Below are 19,207 nucleotides of genomic sequence, written 5' to 3'. Positions count from 1 at the left end.
AACTGTGTTGGCTGTGGTGCCGCGGTCGCCCTTAAAGGGGAATGGTCACCACAGCGGCCGCTATCTTTTTTGTGTCGGCCGACTTTTCAGCCAGCCAGACAATGGCGGCCGGTGATTCAACCGGGCTGCCAACAGGCAGACTGGCACCCCCACTTGGGTACCGGGCTGACACCCTTCCTGGTGGACCTGTGGGCGACACTGAAGGTGCTGCTCAGATGGCAGTGGCCCTCCCCTTAAAGACAAGGAGTAGCACGGCACTGTGTGTCGCACACCAGGAGCGCCGATGGAAGGCATAGGTACTGCCCTCACCATTTTTTCTACAAAAGAGGGAAAGTCCGTGCTGGTGCAATTCAACCCACTAATTTGAATTATGTGCTGCAAATCCAGCGCGGGGCAATTTCGGCCCCTTAGTCTCAAACTGCCGATCAGAGCTATAATCTAGCTAAGCAATGTCCACAGCTAGTTTAAGTTTTACAACAGCTGCTTATCTTCCTGCAAGTGCATCTCAAGATTATTTTTTATTCATTCTTGGAATCTGGGCATTATCAGTAATGTCAGCATTTATTGCTCATCCCTAGTTGCCCAGAGAAGGTGGTGGTGAGCCTTCTTCTACTGAGTTAAGAGTCAAACACATTGGTGTGGGACTGAAGTCACATATTGGCCAGACCAGGTAAGGATGACCGGATTCCTACCATAAAAGGACACTAGTGAACCAGTTGGGTTTTTAATGACAATCTGACAGCTACAACTATTTTAATTAAACAATAAATCAAGTGCCCCCTTTAACTGACAAATTTAAAAATTAAATTGTGGACATTAAACGGTCAAACTAAAATTTGGTTGCTGGGGGTGATGCTGCACTCCAGTCTCTCTGGTGCCCATCTCTCAGAAGGCCGTGAGCGTACTGGTGGACACCGCATGCTTTATCTCCAGGGACACCCTGGCGCGAACATAACTGCAGAAGAGGCGCAGGCAGTCGGGCTGAACCACCCCCTTGACCGCCCGCTGCCTGGACTGGTTAATGGCCACCTTGACCAGGCCCAGGAGCAGTCCCATGATGAGGCCCTCCAACCAGCCTGCTCCCCTCCACACAGGGTTCCCAAAGATCAGGAGCGTGGGACTGAAGTGCAGCCAAAATTTGAGGAGCAGCCCCTTCAAGTAATGTCTGACAGCTACATGGTCATTTTTACTGATATCAGCTGTTTATTTTCAGAATATGTAAAACTGAATTCAAATTCTCAAACTTTCATGGTGGGATTATTAGTCCTGGGCTCTTTGTAACTGAAGCTTTTTAAAAGTTGGTTTGAACTGGTAAGCTGAATTTAGGTGGACAAATAGTGTATAGTGTTGATTAAAATTCTGATACTCAAATTCCTTTACATAGAATATCAAGTATACTCGGCAAAGATGAAACTCAAAATATTGAAAAGTCATTCCTACATTTATTGACATTTAATTAAAAACAGTAGCAAAATATCAAATTGCAATCTTTAAATATATACAAAATTCACAGATACAGAATTAACAAAAGCCTCCTTAAGCGAGATGCATGTGACAGGAAAGGATTTGTAATGTAGTCTAACTCCAGATAAAGTATAACATTTACAGTACAGATAAAAAAAGTAACATGCTAGTGATTGAAATCTGAAACACAGCAGGTCTATCAATATCTGAAACAGGAATAATATTAATGTTTGAGGTAGAGACCCTTCATCCAGACAAAGGGTTTGTACCCAAGGCTTATCCTGTCTTTTTCTCTCAGATGTTAGTGGACCTGTTGTACATTTCTAGCTTATATGGTTTATTTACTACCCTTAAGCTTTAATAAAACTTACCAGATAGAAGTAGATTTGTATGTATTCTTTACCTGAAAATAGCCAAACCTATTCAGTTAAAATCTGGTGTAAAAAACTTGGTCCAGTTTCTTGGTTTAGTGGTAGTTTCATTCACATAATCAGTACATTGTGGATTCCTGAAGATCTTCTGCATGTTTATGAACTAAATCACATGACACATCCAGTTCAATTCAGTTCATATCCAACAGGCTGAGAACACATTCACTGCAATTTAAAGTTTTTAATCTGCAGTCTTATTTTCACAGTTTATACACTTCAAAAAGGAGAGCCCTTTAAAAATCACCACTGGCAGTAATAAGCAAATACGGTTTGAGTTTCAATGTCTCAATATCATGAATCAAAGACAAGATCATGAAGTCTCAGTTCCTACTACTTCTCCATTTTCCCAGGACCTCTTCTCTTATACAGGTGACACTCTTGGTGACTCCTTGGCTTCCCTGCAGCTGTATAGCCATTTAATGACCCTGGCATTGCGCTCAATAATGGAGATCCCATATGGGATGCGCTCGCTCGGCCTTTCCTCAACTGCGTTGCTGTATTGGGAACGGCCGTACTCCGAGCTGCGGTTGCTAGCACTGTGGAGCTTGAGGGACACTATGTCAGAGCTGGCTCGGGCCAAGCATTCCATCCCCGCGCTCTCCAGCTCCTCAGGGTCCAAGCCGCAGTAGTTGAAGAATCGCTCCAAGTTGGCACTGACTCGGGAGTAGCGGTCACTCAGGTCAGACTTGGAGCGGTGCAGTGAGAGCTGCTGCCGAGCAACCAGCTCGGGGCAGGCCTTCCTCGGCGAGCCTCTGGGGCTGGTGGCAGATGAAAGCCTCGACTTGACCAGAGAGGGACACGGTGGCTTCCGGACACACCTGCTCACACTGGGGCGTACATCCACCCGTCTCACTGCTGCATTATGAGCCGGCACAAAAACGCTGCTGTGTAGCTCAGGCCTGAGGCGGTTCCCAGCCTTCAGGTCACTGCGGCTCTGCAAGTTTCCAGAGGTGGAGTTGGTGGCCCGCTCTGCAGTGCCTGGCTGGTTCGCTGGCGGATTTGGTGTCTCATAGATGTGGATTAGGTTTCTCAGAGTCTCCAGGTTTAAGGCTCCTCTCCAATCAGTGTTCTCTGTCCTGCGGGCCCCAGCACTGGAGGCTTTTCTGGGGCTGTGGAGGGTCCGCCTGACAGCTGGGGACAGGATAGGTTCACTTGCCTTCACTGGCTCCTGTCGGGTCCTTGCTACATGCTGGCTCTTCACATATTTTAATTTATCAGCTTCCAGTCGCTCCACGGCGCTCGGCTTCCGACTGCTGCTCTCCACCTGCTTTCGAAAATAGTCGGGTCCCCTGTTCAGGATCCGGAAAGGATTGGCTGAGGTGAAAGTAGGGGGACCAGAGACTTGTTTTAACATTTCCTGCATTACCACTTTCTGCTTGCTGTCACCAGGGGTTTAGACTCAGTGTCCACTCTGACTCCGTGTTACTGGGGCATCATGCTTGGAGTCCAAACCAAGCTGAGTGCATCAGTGAAGTTTCCAGCAGAGCGTCACCAGGTAACTAATCACTGGCCTGATTCTTGGTTCCTGCTTTAAGTTGCTTCCTGTTTACAATCTTGTCACCGTCTCCAGTCAGAGGCTATTTTCTGAAAGACAAGAAATATTAATATAAAATTTAAGCTTTGATCTCCAAAAATCCACAAACCTCAACAAACAAACGCTGCTCGCTGAGTTAAACACTTTAAAATTAAATGAACCCCACCCACTGTCCACTGAATCGACATTGCCAGATGAATACATTGGCTGCTCTAGCCAAAGTAAAATTGGCGATTTCTGAATCAGTATACTTTATCTATTAACCTGTGCCATGATTAATAAGGCACATATTAAAACTCTAAACATGTGTCAGCAGTTGGAGAGACCCTCTCCAGTGATCCTTTGCAGCTTGGACTTGTGAATGGCTGGTTTTCCCAAGCCAAGGAATAGATCCACCAGGAATTCGACCAGCCTCTTGACCCTGCACAGTGGGTGACTTAAAATAAGCAAGATCCGAGGAGGTTAGCGAGCAGCCCTTTCAAATACTGAAACAGGACAATAACTACAAATACCTATGGATAATTGGCAGAAAGACCCAGTGAGGTGACACAAGTACTCATACCCAGCTCCCATAGGGACCCTTGGACCCCTAACCCATCACAGATGGTAAAACTTCCCACCGAGGAGTATTCTGGTGAAAGACAAAGGCGAGGAAGTGAAGAGTTTGCAAGAGCAATATATGTAAAAGAAAGAACATTCATTTATATAGCACCTCTCAACCTCAGGATGCCCTAAAGCACATTACAGCCAATGAAGTACTTTTGAAGTGTAGCCACTGTGGTAATGTAGGAAATACGACAGTGAATTTGTAAATAGCAGCAAATTCACACAAACAGCAATGTGATAAATGATCAGATAATCAGTTTTAGTGATGTTAATTGAGTGATGAGTATTGGCCAGGATACCACAGAGAACTCCCCTACCTTTGTTCAAAATAGAGCTATGGGATCTTTTACATGCACCCGAGGGGGCAGATGGGGCCTCTGTTTAATATTTCATCCAAAAGACGGCATCTCCTGTTTCCTACAGGGAATGGGTGAAATAAATTCAAGCACCACTTTGGGATTAGGGGATTATCATTAATCAACAGACACCTTTTACACAATAACTGCGAAATTGGGTCAATTAAACATTCAAAATCCTGCGATGCTCACTTCTCGTAGAAAGCTTACTGCAAATCAGTAGAGACTGTGACTAGGGTTCTCCTCCGCAATGGAGGATAAGTAAAAATTCAGGTGGTGAACACTACCGCCACCCCACAATCATAACCAGGATTTATCTCCCGCCCTTCCTCTATCAGGACTGCTGCTGGCTGCTCCTTCCATAGCACAAATGGTGGGGGTGGAGTAGGGTGGAGGCAGGGTCTGGGTACCTGGAGGATTGCTTCTTGTTGGCTTATCAATTTCCCGGGACCAACACCTGGAAGATAATGGTAGGCTTAGATTAACAAAAGAAATAGGAACAGGAGTAGGCCATACAGCCCCTCAAGCCTGCTCTGCTATTTAATACGATCATGGACTCACGTCCACTTCCCCGCCCGCTCCCCATAACCCCTTATCATTTAAAAAACTGTCTATTTCTGTCTTAAATTTATTCAAATGTCCCAGCTTCCACAGCTCTGAGGCAGCAAATTCCACAGATTTACAAACCTCAGAAGAAATTTCTCCTCATCTCAATTTTAAATGGGCGGCCCCTTATTCTAAGATCATGCCCTCTAGTTTTAGTTTCCCCCATCAGTGGAAACATCCTCTCTACATCAACCTTGTCAAGCCTCCTCATAATCTTATACGTTTCGATAAGATCACCTCTCATTCTTCTGAATTCCAATGAGTAGAGGCCCAACCTCCTCAACCTTTCCTCATAAGTCAACCCCCTTATCTCCAGAATTAACCGAGTGAACCTTCTCTGAACTGCCTCCAAAGGATATCCTTTCGTAAATATGGAAATCAAAACTGCAAGCAGTATTCCAGGTTTGGCCTCACCAATACCCTGTATAGCTATAGCAAGACTTCCCTGCTTTTATACTCCATCCCCTTTGCAATAAAGGCCAAGATTCCATTGGCCTTCCTGATCACTTGCTGTACCTACATACTATCCTTTTGTGTTTCATGCACAAGTGTCCCCAGGTCCCACTGTACTGCAGCACTTTGCAATCTTTCTCCATTTAAATAATAACTTGCTCTTTGATTTTTTTCTGCCAAAGTGCATTACCTCACACTTTCCAACCTCTGCCAAATTTTTGCCCAATCACTTAGCCTGTCTATGTCCTTTTGCAGATTTTGTGTGTCCTCCTCACACATTGCTTTTCCTCTCATCTTTGTATCATCAACAAACTTGGCTACGTTACACTCAGTCCCTTCTTCCAAGTTGTTAATATAGATTGTAAATAGTTGGGGTCCCAGCACCGATCCCTGTGGCACCCCACTAGTTACTGATTGCCAATCCGAGAATGAATCATTTATCCCGACTCTCTGGCTAACGAACAGAAACAATCCTCTATCCATGAAAATATATTACACCCAACCGTGAACTTTTATCAGTGCAGTAACCTTTTATGTGGCACCTTTCCAAATGCCTTCTGGAAGTCCAAATACATCACATCCACTGGTTCCCCTTTATCCACCCTGTTTGTTACATGCTCAAAGAATTCCAGCAAATTTGTCAAACATGATTTACCCTTCATAAATCCATGCTGACTCTGTCTGACCAAATTTTGCTTTCCCCAAATGTCCTGCTGCTGCTTCTTTAATAATGGGCTCCAACATTTTCCCAACCACAGATGTTAGGCTAACTGGCCTATAGTTTCCTGCTTTTTGTCTGTCTCCTTTTTTAAATAGGGGTGTTACATTTGCAGTTTTCCAATCTGATGGGACCAGAATCCAGGGAATTTTGGTAAATTACAACCAATGCAGCCACAATCCCTGCTGCTACTTCTCTTAAGACCCTAGAGCCATCAGGTCCAGGGGATTTATTCACCTTTAGTCCCATTATCTTACTGAGTACCACCTCCTCAGTGATTGTGATTGTGTTAAGTTCTTCCCCCCCCCCTATAGCCCCTTGACTATCCACTGTTGGAATATTGTTAGTGTCCTCTTCCGTAAAGATTGATACAAAATATTTGGTCAGAGTTTCTGCCATCTCCATGTTCCCCATTACTAATTGCCCGGTCTTGTCCTCTAAGGGACCAACATTTACTTTAGCCACTCTTTTCTTTTTTATATACCTGGGATGAGAGGGTTGTCCTAAAAAAGGAGAGATTGTGTAGATTAGGCCTATACTCGCTGGATTTTAGAAGAATGAGAAGTGATCTCATTGAAACATAAGATTCTGAGAGGGATTGACAGCGTAGATGCTGAGAGGTTGTTTCCCTTGGCTGGAGAGTCTAAAACTAGGGGGTATAGTCTCAGGATAAGGGGTTGTTGGCCTTTTAAGACTGAAATGAGGAGGAATTTCTTCACTCAGAGGGTTGTGAATCTTTAGAATTCTCTACCCCAGAGGGCTGTGGATGCTGAGGCTCTGAATATATTCATGGCTGAGAGAGAGATTTTTGGACTCTAGGGGAATCAAAGGATATGGAGATCGGGTGGGAAAGTGGAGTTGAGGTCAAAGATCAGCTATGAAGTTATTGAATGGCGGAGCAGGCTCGAGGGGTCGTATGGTCTACTCCTGCTCCTAATTCTTATGTTCGTATGCCCCACATTCTCTCAATGGAAGGAATTTGCCCTGTAGTGGCCTCTTCTCTTTCCAAGTATAAATCAAGTGTCTTTTACAGAGTAACTTCACCAAACTAGGCAAGCCGATACATATTTACTTTTTCTAAACTAAAGCCATTTAGTATTTGTATAGAGATTGCGACAGGTTTACAAAGTTTCCTATGACTTAATGTAAATTGTGGGCACATCAATAAATGAGTATCAAACCTAAAGTGCACTTTAACTAATAGATTCACATGTTCTTGCAGAACCAAAGCAGAGGTAATGCTTTTAGAATGGAACAGTAAATATCCGATGGGCGGGGACATTGTTCTACACCTTCAAAGTCACACAAAGTCTACTTTGGTGCTATGCAAATGGCCAAGTCAGGACTGAACAAGTTAGTTGCAGTAATTAGAAATTAAATACATTCATTTAATGTAACATTAAATAAAAGATACTTGGTCTTAAAGAATCTCTGCCTGATATAAGGCTTGCAATAATAACCGTGCTAATGTGAATGCCATAGTTCTTCAGTAAGAGAGAGACAGAACAAGACAAGGAGAGAGACAGAGAGCGAGAGATGCAAAAAGCAAAAAAGGACAGACAGACATAGACACAGACACACACACAATCCGAGAGAGTGGAGCAGAATCCAGGATTGTGAAACACAGCCCCAAGGGGATTGAGTCAATTTAATTGGAGCGGACCGAGTTCTTCCAAATATCTCTATTTTACATGTCCTCCGATTCCATTTTCTTGGCTTAATTTGAAGTAATATTCTGGGCTTACTTACTATATAACTTGTCATGGATAAATCCCAGGGCACTAGTGAGTTTTCAAATTAGAAGACAGGCAAATTAGTATCTATACTTAAAAAGTGACAGAACTTACCCAGGAAACTATAGGTCTATTAACCTAATAGAATATAAAATAATGGAAATTATCTCAAAGGCTAGGCTGGGGCAAATACACTGGAGGAGTAGTTCTGTCGCATTAACTTAGAATGAAAAATCTTGCATTTATATAGCACCTTTCAAGTCCTCAGGAGCTTGTAAAACACTGTAAAGCCAATGAAGTACTTTTAAAAAAAGTGTCAGCACTGCTGTTGGAAGTGCAGCAGCAAATTTGCATAAGGCAAGGCCCCACAAATAGCAAAAAGATTACTGACCAGATCATCTGTGTTTGGGTATTGCTTGAAGGATAAATGTTGGCCAGGACACCAGGAGAACTCCCCTGCTGTTCTTCCACTGGAGGGAACAAATGGGCTTCAGTTTCACATCTCATCCGAAAGACAGCACCTCTGACGGTGCAGCACGTCCTCAGTACGACTGATGTGCCAGCCTAAATTGTGTGTTCAAGTCTATGACAGGGGGGCTTGAACCTTCTGACTCAGTGGCGAGTGCTACCACTAAGCCAAGGCCGACACCTTAATAGGAAAGAATGAGCATGGATTTTAAAGAGATAAAATCAGCTTGACAATCATCCTTGACTTCTTTAAGGACATTATAGTGCGGGAGTTCATCAGAGAAGTGTACTCAGCCCAATCATCTTTATCTGCTTCATCTATGACCTTCCCTCCATCATAAGATCAGGGCCAGGGCTGCTTGCTGATGATTCTAGTGTTCAGCTCTATTCACAACGCCATTGATAACAAAACAACTCATAACAGCCTACAGAAGAACTTGGATAACATCCACACTTGGGAAGAGAAATGGCAGGTACCAACCACGTCACACAAGTGAGTAATGTTCCATTTCAAACACAAGTAAGCTAACCATGTACTCTTGACATTCAAATGACACCACCATTGTCAAGTGTCCCATCATCTTGAGGGTTATCATTGACCCAAAGCTGAACTGGCCCAGCCATATCAACACTGTGGCTACAAGAGAAGAATATAGGCCTATGTGACCAGTTCACCTCCTCACTCCCCAAAACATACACCATTAAAACAACTGACTAGATAATCCTAGTTGGTACTACGCCTGTAATATATAAATCGTGAGTTGAAGGGTGCCCCCTGGACTATCTCTTCAGAGAGATCAAATTATAGGAGATGAATATTAGGTACCTTTATTCCAAACCTCCTGTTGAACCTTTTGTCAGTTAAAAAATAAATTCAGTTTGAAGTGATAACTGTTAGTCAGTTACTATGGTGATCAGGTTGAACTCTAGCCAACGGTTATGTCAATGCTGCATTTTACTTACTGGGTTGTGTACTGCTGCTGATGGATGGGTTTTATTGGAACAGGAGTTGATCATTCAGCCCCTCGAGCCTGTTCCCCCATTCAATTAGAATATGGCTGATCTGCATCTTATCTCCATTTACCTGCCTTGGATCCATAACCCTTAATACCCTTGCCTAACAAAAATCTATCAATCTCAGTTTTGACATTTTCAATTGACGTTCAGCCTCAGTTTCTTGGATAAAAATGTCCAGATTTCCACTCGCCTTTGTGTGAAAAAGTGCTTCCTGACATCACCATTGAACGGCTGAGCTCTAATTTTAAAAGGTTATTTCCCTTGTTCTGAACTCACCACCAAAGGAAATAGTTTATCTCGATCTACCCTATCAAATCCTTTGATTATCTTAAACATCGCAATTAGAGAAGCTATTAAATCTTTTATACTCAAGGGAATCCGATACAACCTGTCCTCATAATTCAGTCTGATCCCGTTAAGTGTACTGTTCTGAATTAGTCTGACCTAAAACTTATGGTCCAAAACCATTTTTGTCCACACATGAATATTTTGGGAAAAAAAACAACTAGCTCAATCTAAGGTGACTTGTATAATTCCATATCAACAAACTTGTGTAATAGTTCCCAGAACTAAATTATCACAAGACATATAAAGACATGTCTTGTGCTGCTATACCTCTAATTTCCTCAGTACATTCACTGTATATTTAACAAAATGGAACAATTAAAATTGTTCCATGATCAAAAGCAACATACATTCTCCAAGCAAGTTATTCTATACTTGCTTAGAGAATGTATGTTGCTTTTGATCATGGAAGGAATAGATACGGCAGGGGGGGGGGGAGGGGGGGGTGCAACAACAAAATGTGTGGAAGAATTTACTATTACAGCTGCTTTTTGTTTCTACTTTACAGGTTAAATCCAAGGAAGAGGCATATAAATTGGCCAGAAAAAGCAGCAAACCTGAAGACTGGGAGAAATTTAGAATTCAGCAGAGGAGGACTAAGGGTTTAATTAGGAGGGGGAAAATTGTGTATGAGAGTAAGCTTGCAGGGAACATAAAAACTGACTGCAAAAGCTTCTGTAGTGAAGAGAAAAAGATTAGTGAAGACTAATGTAGGTCCCTTGTAGTCAGAATCAGGGGAATACATAATGGGGAACAAGGAAATGGCAGACTAATTGAAAAATACTTTGGTTCTGTCTTCACTAAGGAAGACACGAATAACCTCTCGAAAATACTAGGGGACCGAGGGTCTAGCGAGAAAGAGGAACTGAGGGAAATCCTTATTAGTCAGGAAATGGTGTTAGGGAAATTGAAGGGACTGAAGGTCAATAAATCCCCAGGGCCTGATAGGAAGCATCCCAGAGTACTTAAGGAAATGGCCCTAGAAATAATAAATGCATTGTTGGTCATTTTCCTACATTCCATGGACTCTGGTTCAGTTCCTATGGATTGTAGGGTAGCTAATGTAACCCCACTTTTTAAAAAAGGAGGGAGAGAAAACATGGAATTATAGACCGGTTAACCTGACACCGGTGGTGGGGAAAATGCTGCAATCAATTATTAAAGATGTAATAGCAGCACATTTGGAAAGCAGTGACAGGATGGGTCCAAGTCAGCATGGATTTATGAAAGGGAAATCAGGCTTGACAAATCTTCTGGAGTTTTTTTGAGGATGTGACTGGTAGAGTGGATAGGGGAGAACCGGAGGATGTGGTGTGGTATATTTGGACAAGGTCCCACACAAGAGATTAGTGTGCAAAATTAAAGCACATGGTATTGGGGGTAATGTGGATAGAGAACTGGTTGGCAGACAGGAAGCAAAGTGTGGTAATAAACAGGTCTTTTTCAGAATAGCAGGCAGTGACTAGTAGGGTGCTGCAGGGTTCAGTGCTGGCACCCCAGCTATTTACAATATACATTAATGATTTGGTCGAAGGAATTGAGTGTAATATTTCCAAGTTTGCAGATGATACTAAGCTGGGTGGCAGTGTGAGATGTGAGGAGGATGCTAGGAGGCTGCAGTGGGACATGGTGAATGGGCAAATGCATGGCAGATGCAATATAATGTGGATAAGTGTGCAGTTATCCATTTTGGTGGCAAAAACAGGAAGGTAGAGTATTATCTAAATAGTGACAGATTAGTAAAAAGGGGAGGTGCAACGAGACCTGGGTGTCATGGTACATCAGTCATTGAAGGTAGGCATACAGGTACAGCAGGCAGTAAAGAAAGCAAATGGCATGTTGGCCTTCATAGCGAGGGGATTTGAGTACAGGGGCAGGGAGGTGTTACTACAGTTGTACAGGGCCTTGGTGAGGCCACACCTGGAGTATTGTGCACAGTTTTGATCTCCTAACCTGAGGAATGACATTCTTGCTATTGAGGGAGTGCAGCGAAGGTTCACCAGACTGATTCCCGGGATGGCGGGACTGACCTATCAAGAAAGACTGGATCAACTCGGCTTGTATTCACTGGAGTTCAGAAGAATGAAAGGGGACCTCATAGAAACATAAAATTCTGATGGGTTCAGACAGGTTAGATGCAGGAATAATGTTCCCAATGTTGGGCAAGTCCAGAACCAGGGGTCACAGTCTAAAGGATAAGGGGTAAGCCATTTAGGACCGAGATGAGGAGAAACCTCTTCATTCAGAGAATTGTGAACCTGTGGAATTCTCTACCACAGAAAGTTGTCGAGGCCAGTTTGTTAGATATATTCAAAAGGGAGTTAGATGTGGCCCTTACGGCTAAAGGGATCAAGGGGTATGGAGAAAAAGAAGGAATGGGGTACTGAAGTTGCATGATCAGCCATGATCATATTGAATGGTGGTGCAGGCTCAAAGGGCTGAATGGCCTACTCCTGCACCTATTTTCTATATTTCTAAAACAGACCATCCACTGAGGAATAGTGGATTACTGGATCGGTTCAAATCAAACCTAAACAATGCCATTCCAGAAACTCTTAAGGAACAGTTGAAGCAGAAGGGGAAGATGTTAAAGACTATGTATCCCATGTCATCAGTTTGAGGAGCAAACAGGAAAAGGAAAAGCTGCAAACATGCAAGGTGAAGATACCTTTGATCCTCAAAATCGAATGAACAAAAGATAAGAGGAAAGTAAAAGATCATGGAAGAGAAGAAAGAGACAAGATGAATCTCCCAGTGGAAGTTGCATGTAAATAATAAGTTCTGTCCGAGTCATATGGCACTACACCATGTCTGCTAATATTTAGCCAGTTTGATTCAGTCTGTAATGTCACAATCTAGCAAGATAACTCTTATTGAAAGAATGCAATCAATTTTTTTTCAAACAGTGAGAAAATACATTTTATTGTAGCAAAAGAGTCAGTCATTCAGAGTTATTTCTGTTGCAGCTTGATCCAGTTAATGCCTTAACTCCCCACTGGCTATTACACCACAACATATAAAAAGTTATTTGCAGAAGAGGAGAAATGCAACCCCCTATCTGCAGGCTGCAACAAGAATAAAGTACTCATTAACTCGCAGTCCCTATAGGGAGTGTCAAATCAGTGAATTTATTTTAATATTTTATGCACTTCAAGTATTTGAATGTACAAGAAGCCAATACAAATATGAATGGGATAAAGCTAACCACTGTACATTTTGTTCAATCCTAAATCTAGATATGCATGTTAATAAGGTACCCACTTTTCATAAATCTGTCTGCAATCATAGTTGCAACAACATCCATTGAATCCCATAAAACCCTGAGTTATTGTAGAGAATAGAATACAAATCGAATAGTACATTAATTGAATTATTTGAGGAAATTATGTAGTATGTAGGCAAAAGGCTGAGGTATGTATGAAATTATTGTGGTCAAAGATGTCTGTTTCAGAGTATAGAGTAGAAGCTTAAATCTAAGGCAAGATGGTGACCATTGGTAATGTGAATGAATGGGACGATAATGGATAAGGCTACCTAGGAATTAGTCTACTGCCAGAATTGGCATTCTGAACTCAAAGACGAGATTCTTCTGATAGATGGAGAAATTTCACCTTGTAATCACGAGGGCAAGGTAAGTCACAAAATCATACTTTGCTTCTGTTCAATAAGGTGAACAGTAATCACAAAGTTCACATTGAGAGTGATTTTTGATGGCAAGTTCTGCTCAGTTAATGTCTTTGAATGGTGTCAAAGATTATATGAAACTTTAAGTAGCTGAAGAATAGATTCACATGATTACTTGTGATGCAACACTAAATTAACTTTTTTTTTTTAAAACTAACCAGACATTTCACTTTCATTGAATTCTGTTTATGTCAGAGGTATCTTGTCTTTTACAGGATCGGAAGCAGGAAGTGTATACCTCCAACATACTGATCGAGTTTCCATGAAATACACTTTAAATACAGATTGAGTAATGTCTCCCCAGAACATTCTCTAATGTAACAACGTTTTCCTTCAATATAATCTCTTCCACAGGATTTCCAAAGAAGTCAGCTTGTAGAGTGGATTTCCAGTATATCAGTTGGAATATACTGGTTTTATGAAGAACTTGCTGTACCCATTTGCAGATAGCATTCTTCCATTGTTTTTAATTCTGAGTGTCAAGTACATACTGCCTTTTAAACCCCAAACTTAAAAGGATTTTCCAAGGACTTGAGAATAAATCTATCATATAAGAAAGAAAAATGAACTTGCATTTACATAGTGCCTTTCATGACCCCAGAACTTTCTAAAACATTTTACAGTCAAGTAGTATTTTTGAAGTGTAATCATTGTTGTAATGTAAGGAATACCACAGCCAATTTACAACACAGCATGCTCCAACAAATAGAAAAGTGACAATTACCAATCTGCTTACATAGCAACATAGAAAATAGGTGCAAGAGTAGGCCATTCGGCCCTTCAAGCCTGCACCACCATTCAATATCATTGCTGATCATGCAACTTTAGTACTCCATTCCTGTTTTCTCTCAATACCCCTTTAGCCGTAAGGGCCACATCTAACTCCCTTTTGAATATATCTAACAAACTAGCCTCAACAACTTTCTGTGGTAGTGAATTCCACAGGTTCATAATTCTCTGAGTGAAGAAGTTTCTCCTCATCTCGATCCTAAATGGCTTACCCCTTATCCTTAAACTGACCCCTGGTTCTGGACATGGCCAACATTGGGAACATTCTTCCTGCATTGTATCTATCCAATCCTGTCAGAATTTTATATGTTTTTAATGAGATCCCCTCTCATTCTTCTAAATTCCAGTGAATATAAGCCTAGTCGATCCAGTCTTTCTTCATATGTCAGTCCTGCCATCCCAGGAATCAGTCTGGTGAACCTTCGCTGCACTCCCTCAATAGCAAGAATGTCCTTCCTCAGATTAGGGGACCAAAACTGTACACAATATTCAAGGTGTGGCCTCACCAGGGCATGTACAACTGCAGCAAGACCTCCCTGGTCCAATACTCAAATCCCCTAGCTATGAAGGCCAACATGCCATTTGCCTTCTTCACCGCCTGCTGTACCTGCATGTCAACTTTCAATGACTGATGTACCATGACACTGAGGTCTCGTTGCACCTCCCCTTTTCCTAATCTGTCACCATTCAGGTAATATTCTGCCTTCCTGTTTTTGCCACCAAAGTGGATAACCTCACATTCATCTACATTATACTGCATCTGTCATACATTTGCCCACTCACCTAACCTGTCCAAGTCACCTTGCAGCCTTAGCAGCCTCGTCACAGCTCACATTGCCACCCAGCTTAGTGTCATCTGCAAACTTGGAGATATTACATTCAATTCCTTCGTCTATATCATTAACGTATATTGTAAATAGCTGGGGTCCCAGCACTGAACCTTGCAGTACCCCACTAGTCACTGCCTGCCATTCTGAAAAAGACCTGTTTATTCCTATTCTTTGCTTTCTGTCTGCCAGCCAATTCTCTATCCACATCAATACATTACCCCCAATACCATGTGCTTCAATTTTGCACAATAATCTCATGTGTGGGACCTTGTTAAAAGCCTTTTGAAAGTCTAAATACACCACATCCACTGGTTCTCCCTTGTCCACTGTACTAGTTACATCCTCAAAATTTTTTAGAAGATTTGTCAAGCATGATTTTCTTTTCATAAATCCATGCTGATTTGGACCGATCCTGTCATTGCTATTACATCTTTAATAATTGATTCCAACATTTTCCCCACTGCCGATGTCAGGCTAATTGGTCTATAATTCCCTGTTTTCTCTCTCCCCCTCCTTTTTTAAAAAGTGGGGTTACATTAGCTACCCTCCAATCCATAGGAACTGATCCAGAGTCTATAGAATGTTGGAAAATGACCACCAATGCAGCCACTATTTCTAGCGCCACTTTAAGTACTCCGGGATGCAGACTATCAGGCCCTGGGGATTTATCGGCCTTCAGTCCCATCAATTTGCCTAACACAATTTCCTGACTAATAAGGATTTCCTTCAGTTCCTCCTTCTCGCTAGACCCTCAGTCCTGTAGTATTTCCAGAAGGTTATTTGTGTCTTCCTTAAATGAAGGCAGAACCAAAGTATTTGTTCAGTCGGTCTGCCATTTCTTTGTTCCTCATTATAAATTCACCTGATTCTGACTGCAAGGGACGTACATTAGTCTTCACTAATCTTTTTCTCTTCACTATAGAAGCTTTTGCAGTCAGTTTTTATGTTCCCTGCAAGCTTACTCTCATACACTATTTTCCCCCTCCTTTGTCCTCCTCTGTTGAATTCTAAATTTCTCCCAGTCCTCAGGTTTGCTGCTTTTTCTGGCCAATTTATATGCCTCTTCCTTGGATTTAACTCTATCCCTAATTTCCCTTGTTAGCCACAGTTGAGCTATCTTCCCCATTTTATTTTTATGCCAGACAGGGATGTACAATTGTTGAAGTTCATCCATGTGATCTTTAAATGTCTGCCATTGCCTATCCACCGTCAACCCTTTAAGTATCATTCGCCAGTCTATCCTAGTCAATTCACATCTCATACCGTCGAAGTTACTTTTAAGTTCAGGACCCTAGTCTCTGAATGAACTGTGTCACTCTCCATCTTAATGAAGAATTCTACCATATTATGGTTACTCTTCCTCAAGGGGCCTCACACAAAAAGATTGCTAACTAATCCTCTCTCATTACATAACACCCAGTCTAAGATGGCCTGCTCTCTAAGTTGGGTGCTCAACATATTGGTCTAGAAAACCATCCCTTATACACTCCAGGAAATCCTCCTCCACCATATTGCTACCAGTTTGGTTAGCCCAATCTATATGTAGATTAAAGTCACCCATGATAACTGCTGTACCTTTATTGCATGCATCCCTAATTTCCTGTTTGATACCATCCCCAACCTCACTACTACTGTTTGGTGGTCTGTACACAACTCCCACTAGCATTTTTTGCCCTTTGGTGTTCTGCAGCTCTACCCATACAGATTCCACATCATCCAAGCTAATGTCCTTCCTTACTATTGCATTAATCTCCTCTTTAACCAGCAACACTACCCCATCTCCTTTTCCTTTCTGTCTACCCTTCCTGAATATTTAATACCCCTGGATGTTGAGTTCCCAGCCTTGGTCACCCTGGAGCCATGTCTCCGTAATCCCAATTACATCATAGCCATTAACAGCTATCTGCGTAGTTAATTCATCCAACTTATTACAAATGCTCCTCACATTGAGACAGAGCCTTCAGGCTTGTTTTTTTTTAAAAAACACTTTGTCCTTTTAGAATTATGTTGTAACGTGGCCCTTCTTGATTTTTGCCTTTGATTTCTCTGCCCTCCACTTTTCCTCATCCTCTTTTCTACCTTTTGCTTCTGCCCCCATTTTACTTGCCTCTATCTCCCTGCAAAGATTCCCATCCCCATGCCATATTAGTTTAAACCCTCCTTCTCTGATGTTGGTTGAGGGATAAATATTGGCCACGACACCAGGGAGTTATATATTTTGTTCAATCCTAAATCTAGATATGCCTCGGTTTTAATGTTTCATCCGTAAGACGGCACCTAAACAGTGCAGCTCTCCCTCAGAACTGCACTGAAGTGCCAGTCTGGATTATGTGTACGGAGGTCCTGGACTCAAATGCCGGTCTGCGAAGACTTGGCCGATCTTAGCTGTGATGGCAGTCAAATCAGTGAACCGGACCTAGCTGCAGCGAAAAAACAGATCGACTGATGTCGTTCCAGCTAAAGTCGCGGAACAGCTATGTGCAGTCACCTGACGGAAATATTTTAACTGCGCACTGCATGCAGTGAAATTGCAAATGCATTTATAAAGAATGCGTTTGCAGTTTCACTACACCTAGCACACGGAGCAAATCTGTCCCGTGGAGAGCAGTTGGGTTGGTGGCAACCCCAGTTAAATAGCTGACAAATGCTTACTGTCCAGGGTAAGAGACAGAATAGCCGCTTGGGTGGGAAACCGAAGGGCCGCTTGATATTCCCTATCGAACCGTCCCTTCCACATGTCACCGCTCGCAGCAGAGAGGTGGTAAGTAAAAAAAAAAGAGAAATACAAATTAAAACACACGTAAAGCTAAAGACAGTTGTGCAACGTGTAAGTTTCGTTTTAAACAGTACCCAAACTTACCTTTCGTACTTGAGCACAATAGGTACATTAATGAACAGGGCGAAACTGCGTACACCTAACTCCCTACCTGCAAATGGCTCGTTTTTTCCTTCAGTACAACGAAGCACTGACAGCGTGGGCTGATTGTACAACTTGAAGTGAAGAATCCCTGTGGCAAATGGGAAAGTGCAAGTTCCACATTGCCTCTCCAGCCTGTCACCTTGTCTGGACTGGTTTCATTTGCAGTCAGGGGCTGGTCTGACAAAGGACTCATTTCCTGTTATGTTGTGGGCGGGACTGCAGCCTATTATAAAGAATTAACTCTTTCATCCTCGCACGCTCACACCGCCCAGCTTTGAATATGCAGAGTACGAGCGGTTGCTTTGGCGCACCCGGAATCTTCTGTTTCCCTCCATCAAGATGCGGATCTCAGAAAAAACAGGAATTGCTCTCAATGGGGCGAATGTCAGATGTTCGGCCCCGGCAACAGTACACCACAGAGTGGGGAATCCGAAAGCTTTCCCTTTTATCTTTTTCTTCGCCCCTTCTATTTTTCTTGTAGGTTTTATTTCACGTCCCTCGACCATCAGACCTTTGCCAGGTTTATCTTTGTGCTCTGTAGTTTATTTGATGCAGTCCTCCCTTCGAACCCCGCCTGGCTGTCAATACATTTCAAATGGGGCAAGATAGAGATTTCAAAAATACTTTAATACATGTTCTACATCTCACCAGAAATATTTTAAGTGAGCAGAAGTAAATGTTAACAAGCAGTGTGTTATATTCAAGTACACGTTTTTTGTTATTGAAAACATGCAGATTTTACCATGCTGTGGGGCTGACAGCAGTAACACGTTGCTAAACCCAGGGTCCCATCACCTGGAAAGAGCTGCTTAATATCAACTTTAAATGCTGCCAGGTTGAGTAGGAATGGGGCCTGGTTTCCTACAGCAGTCTACAGCAACCTGACAGAGACTTGGGGAATTCTCCCCTCCCTGCTGTATGAGGGGAACACCCCTGCATTAGTTTACAGTCAGAGGATTGCCATTGTTTGTACTGCGCCTCAAAAAACACCACCTGAAGCCAGTGGACTTGGGTAATGTTCGCTTATTTTAGTCGGTGTTTGGGCCCAATGGTGAGACACAGAGGCAGTTTGTGGCACTATTTTCACAATGCGGGGGTGTCACCGCCGGTTAACTCTGACGCAGGAATGACTCTTCCTCTCATTACTAATCAATGTGAGGGCCCGAAAAGGATGTGCTGGAGGCTGATGATCTAAGTGCGAATTATGGAATACAGAACAAACACAGCATCACCACAAAAGCACAGCAGCTGAG

General features: G+C 42.6%; 1 protein-coding gene across 2 annotated transcripts; it reads right to left on the bottom strand.

The window, feature by feature from the left end:
- Positions 1-2,142: 2,142 nt before the first annotated feature.
- LOC139277040 (protein FAM110A-like) lies at positions 2,143-18,103 on the bottom strand. 2 transcript variants are annotated; one of them, XM_070895043.1, is made up of 2 exons: positions 17,962-18,103; positions 2,143-3,479 (listed from the first exon to the last, which is right to left on the bottom strand). In XM_070895043.1, the coding sequence occupies exon 2, from the start codon at positions 3,256-3,258 to the stop codon at positions 2,257-2,259; it is 1,002 nt and encodes a 333-aa protein (XP_070751144.1). In that variant the 5' UTR covers positions 3,259-3,479; positions 17,962-18,103; the 3' UTR covers positions 2,143-2,256. The 2 variants fall into 2 exon arrangements, with proteins under 2 accessions (XP_070751144.1, XP_070751145.1); XM_070895044.1 differs by lacking the exon at positions 17,962-18,103 and adding an exon at positions 8,293-8,323.
- Between the last annotated feature and the right edge of the window lie 1,104 nt (positions 18,104-19,207).

The sequence above is a fragment of the Pristiophorus japonicus genome, chromosome 12 (assembly GCF_044704955.1).
Source record: "Pristiophorus japonicus isolate sPriJap1 chromosome 12, sPriJap1.hap1, whole genome shotgun sequence".
NCBI classification, from domain to species: Eukaryota; Metazoa; Chordata; class Chondrichthyes; family Pristiophoridae; genus Pristiophorus; species Pristiophorus japonicus.
This window is presented reverse-complemented; position numbering and strand designations above follow the sequence as displayed.

Coding starts and splice junctions, on each gene's coding strand:
- LOC139277040 (XM_070895043.1), bottom strand. CDS start 3,258: ATGCAGGAAATGTTAAAACAAGTCTCTGGTCCCCCTACTTTCACCTCA.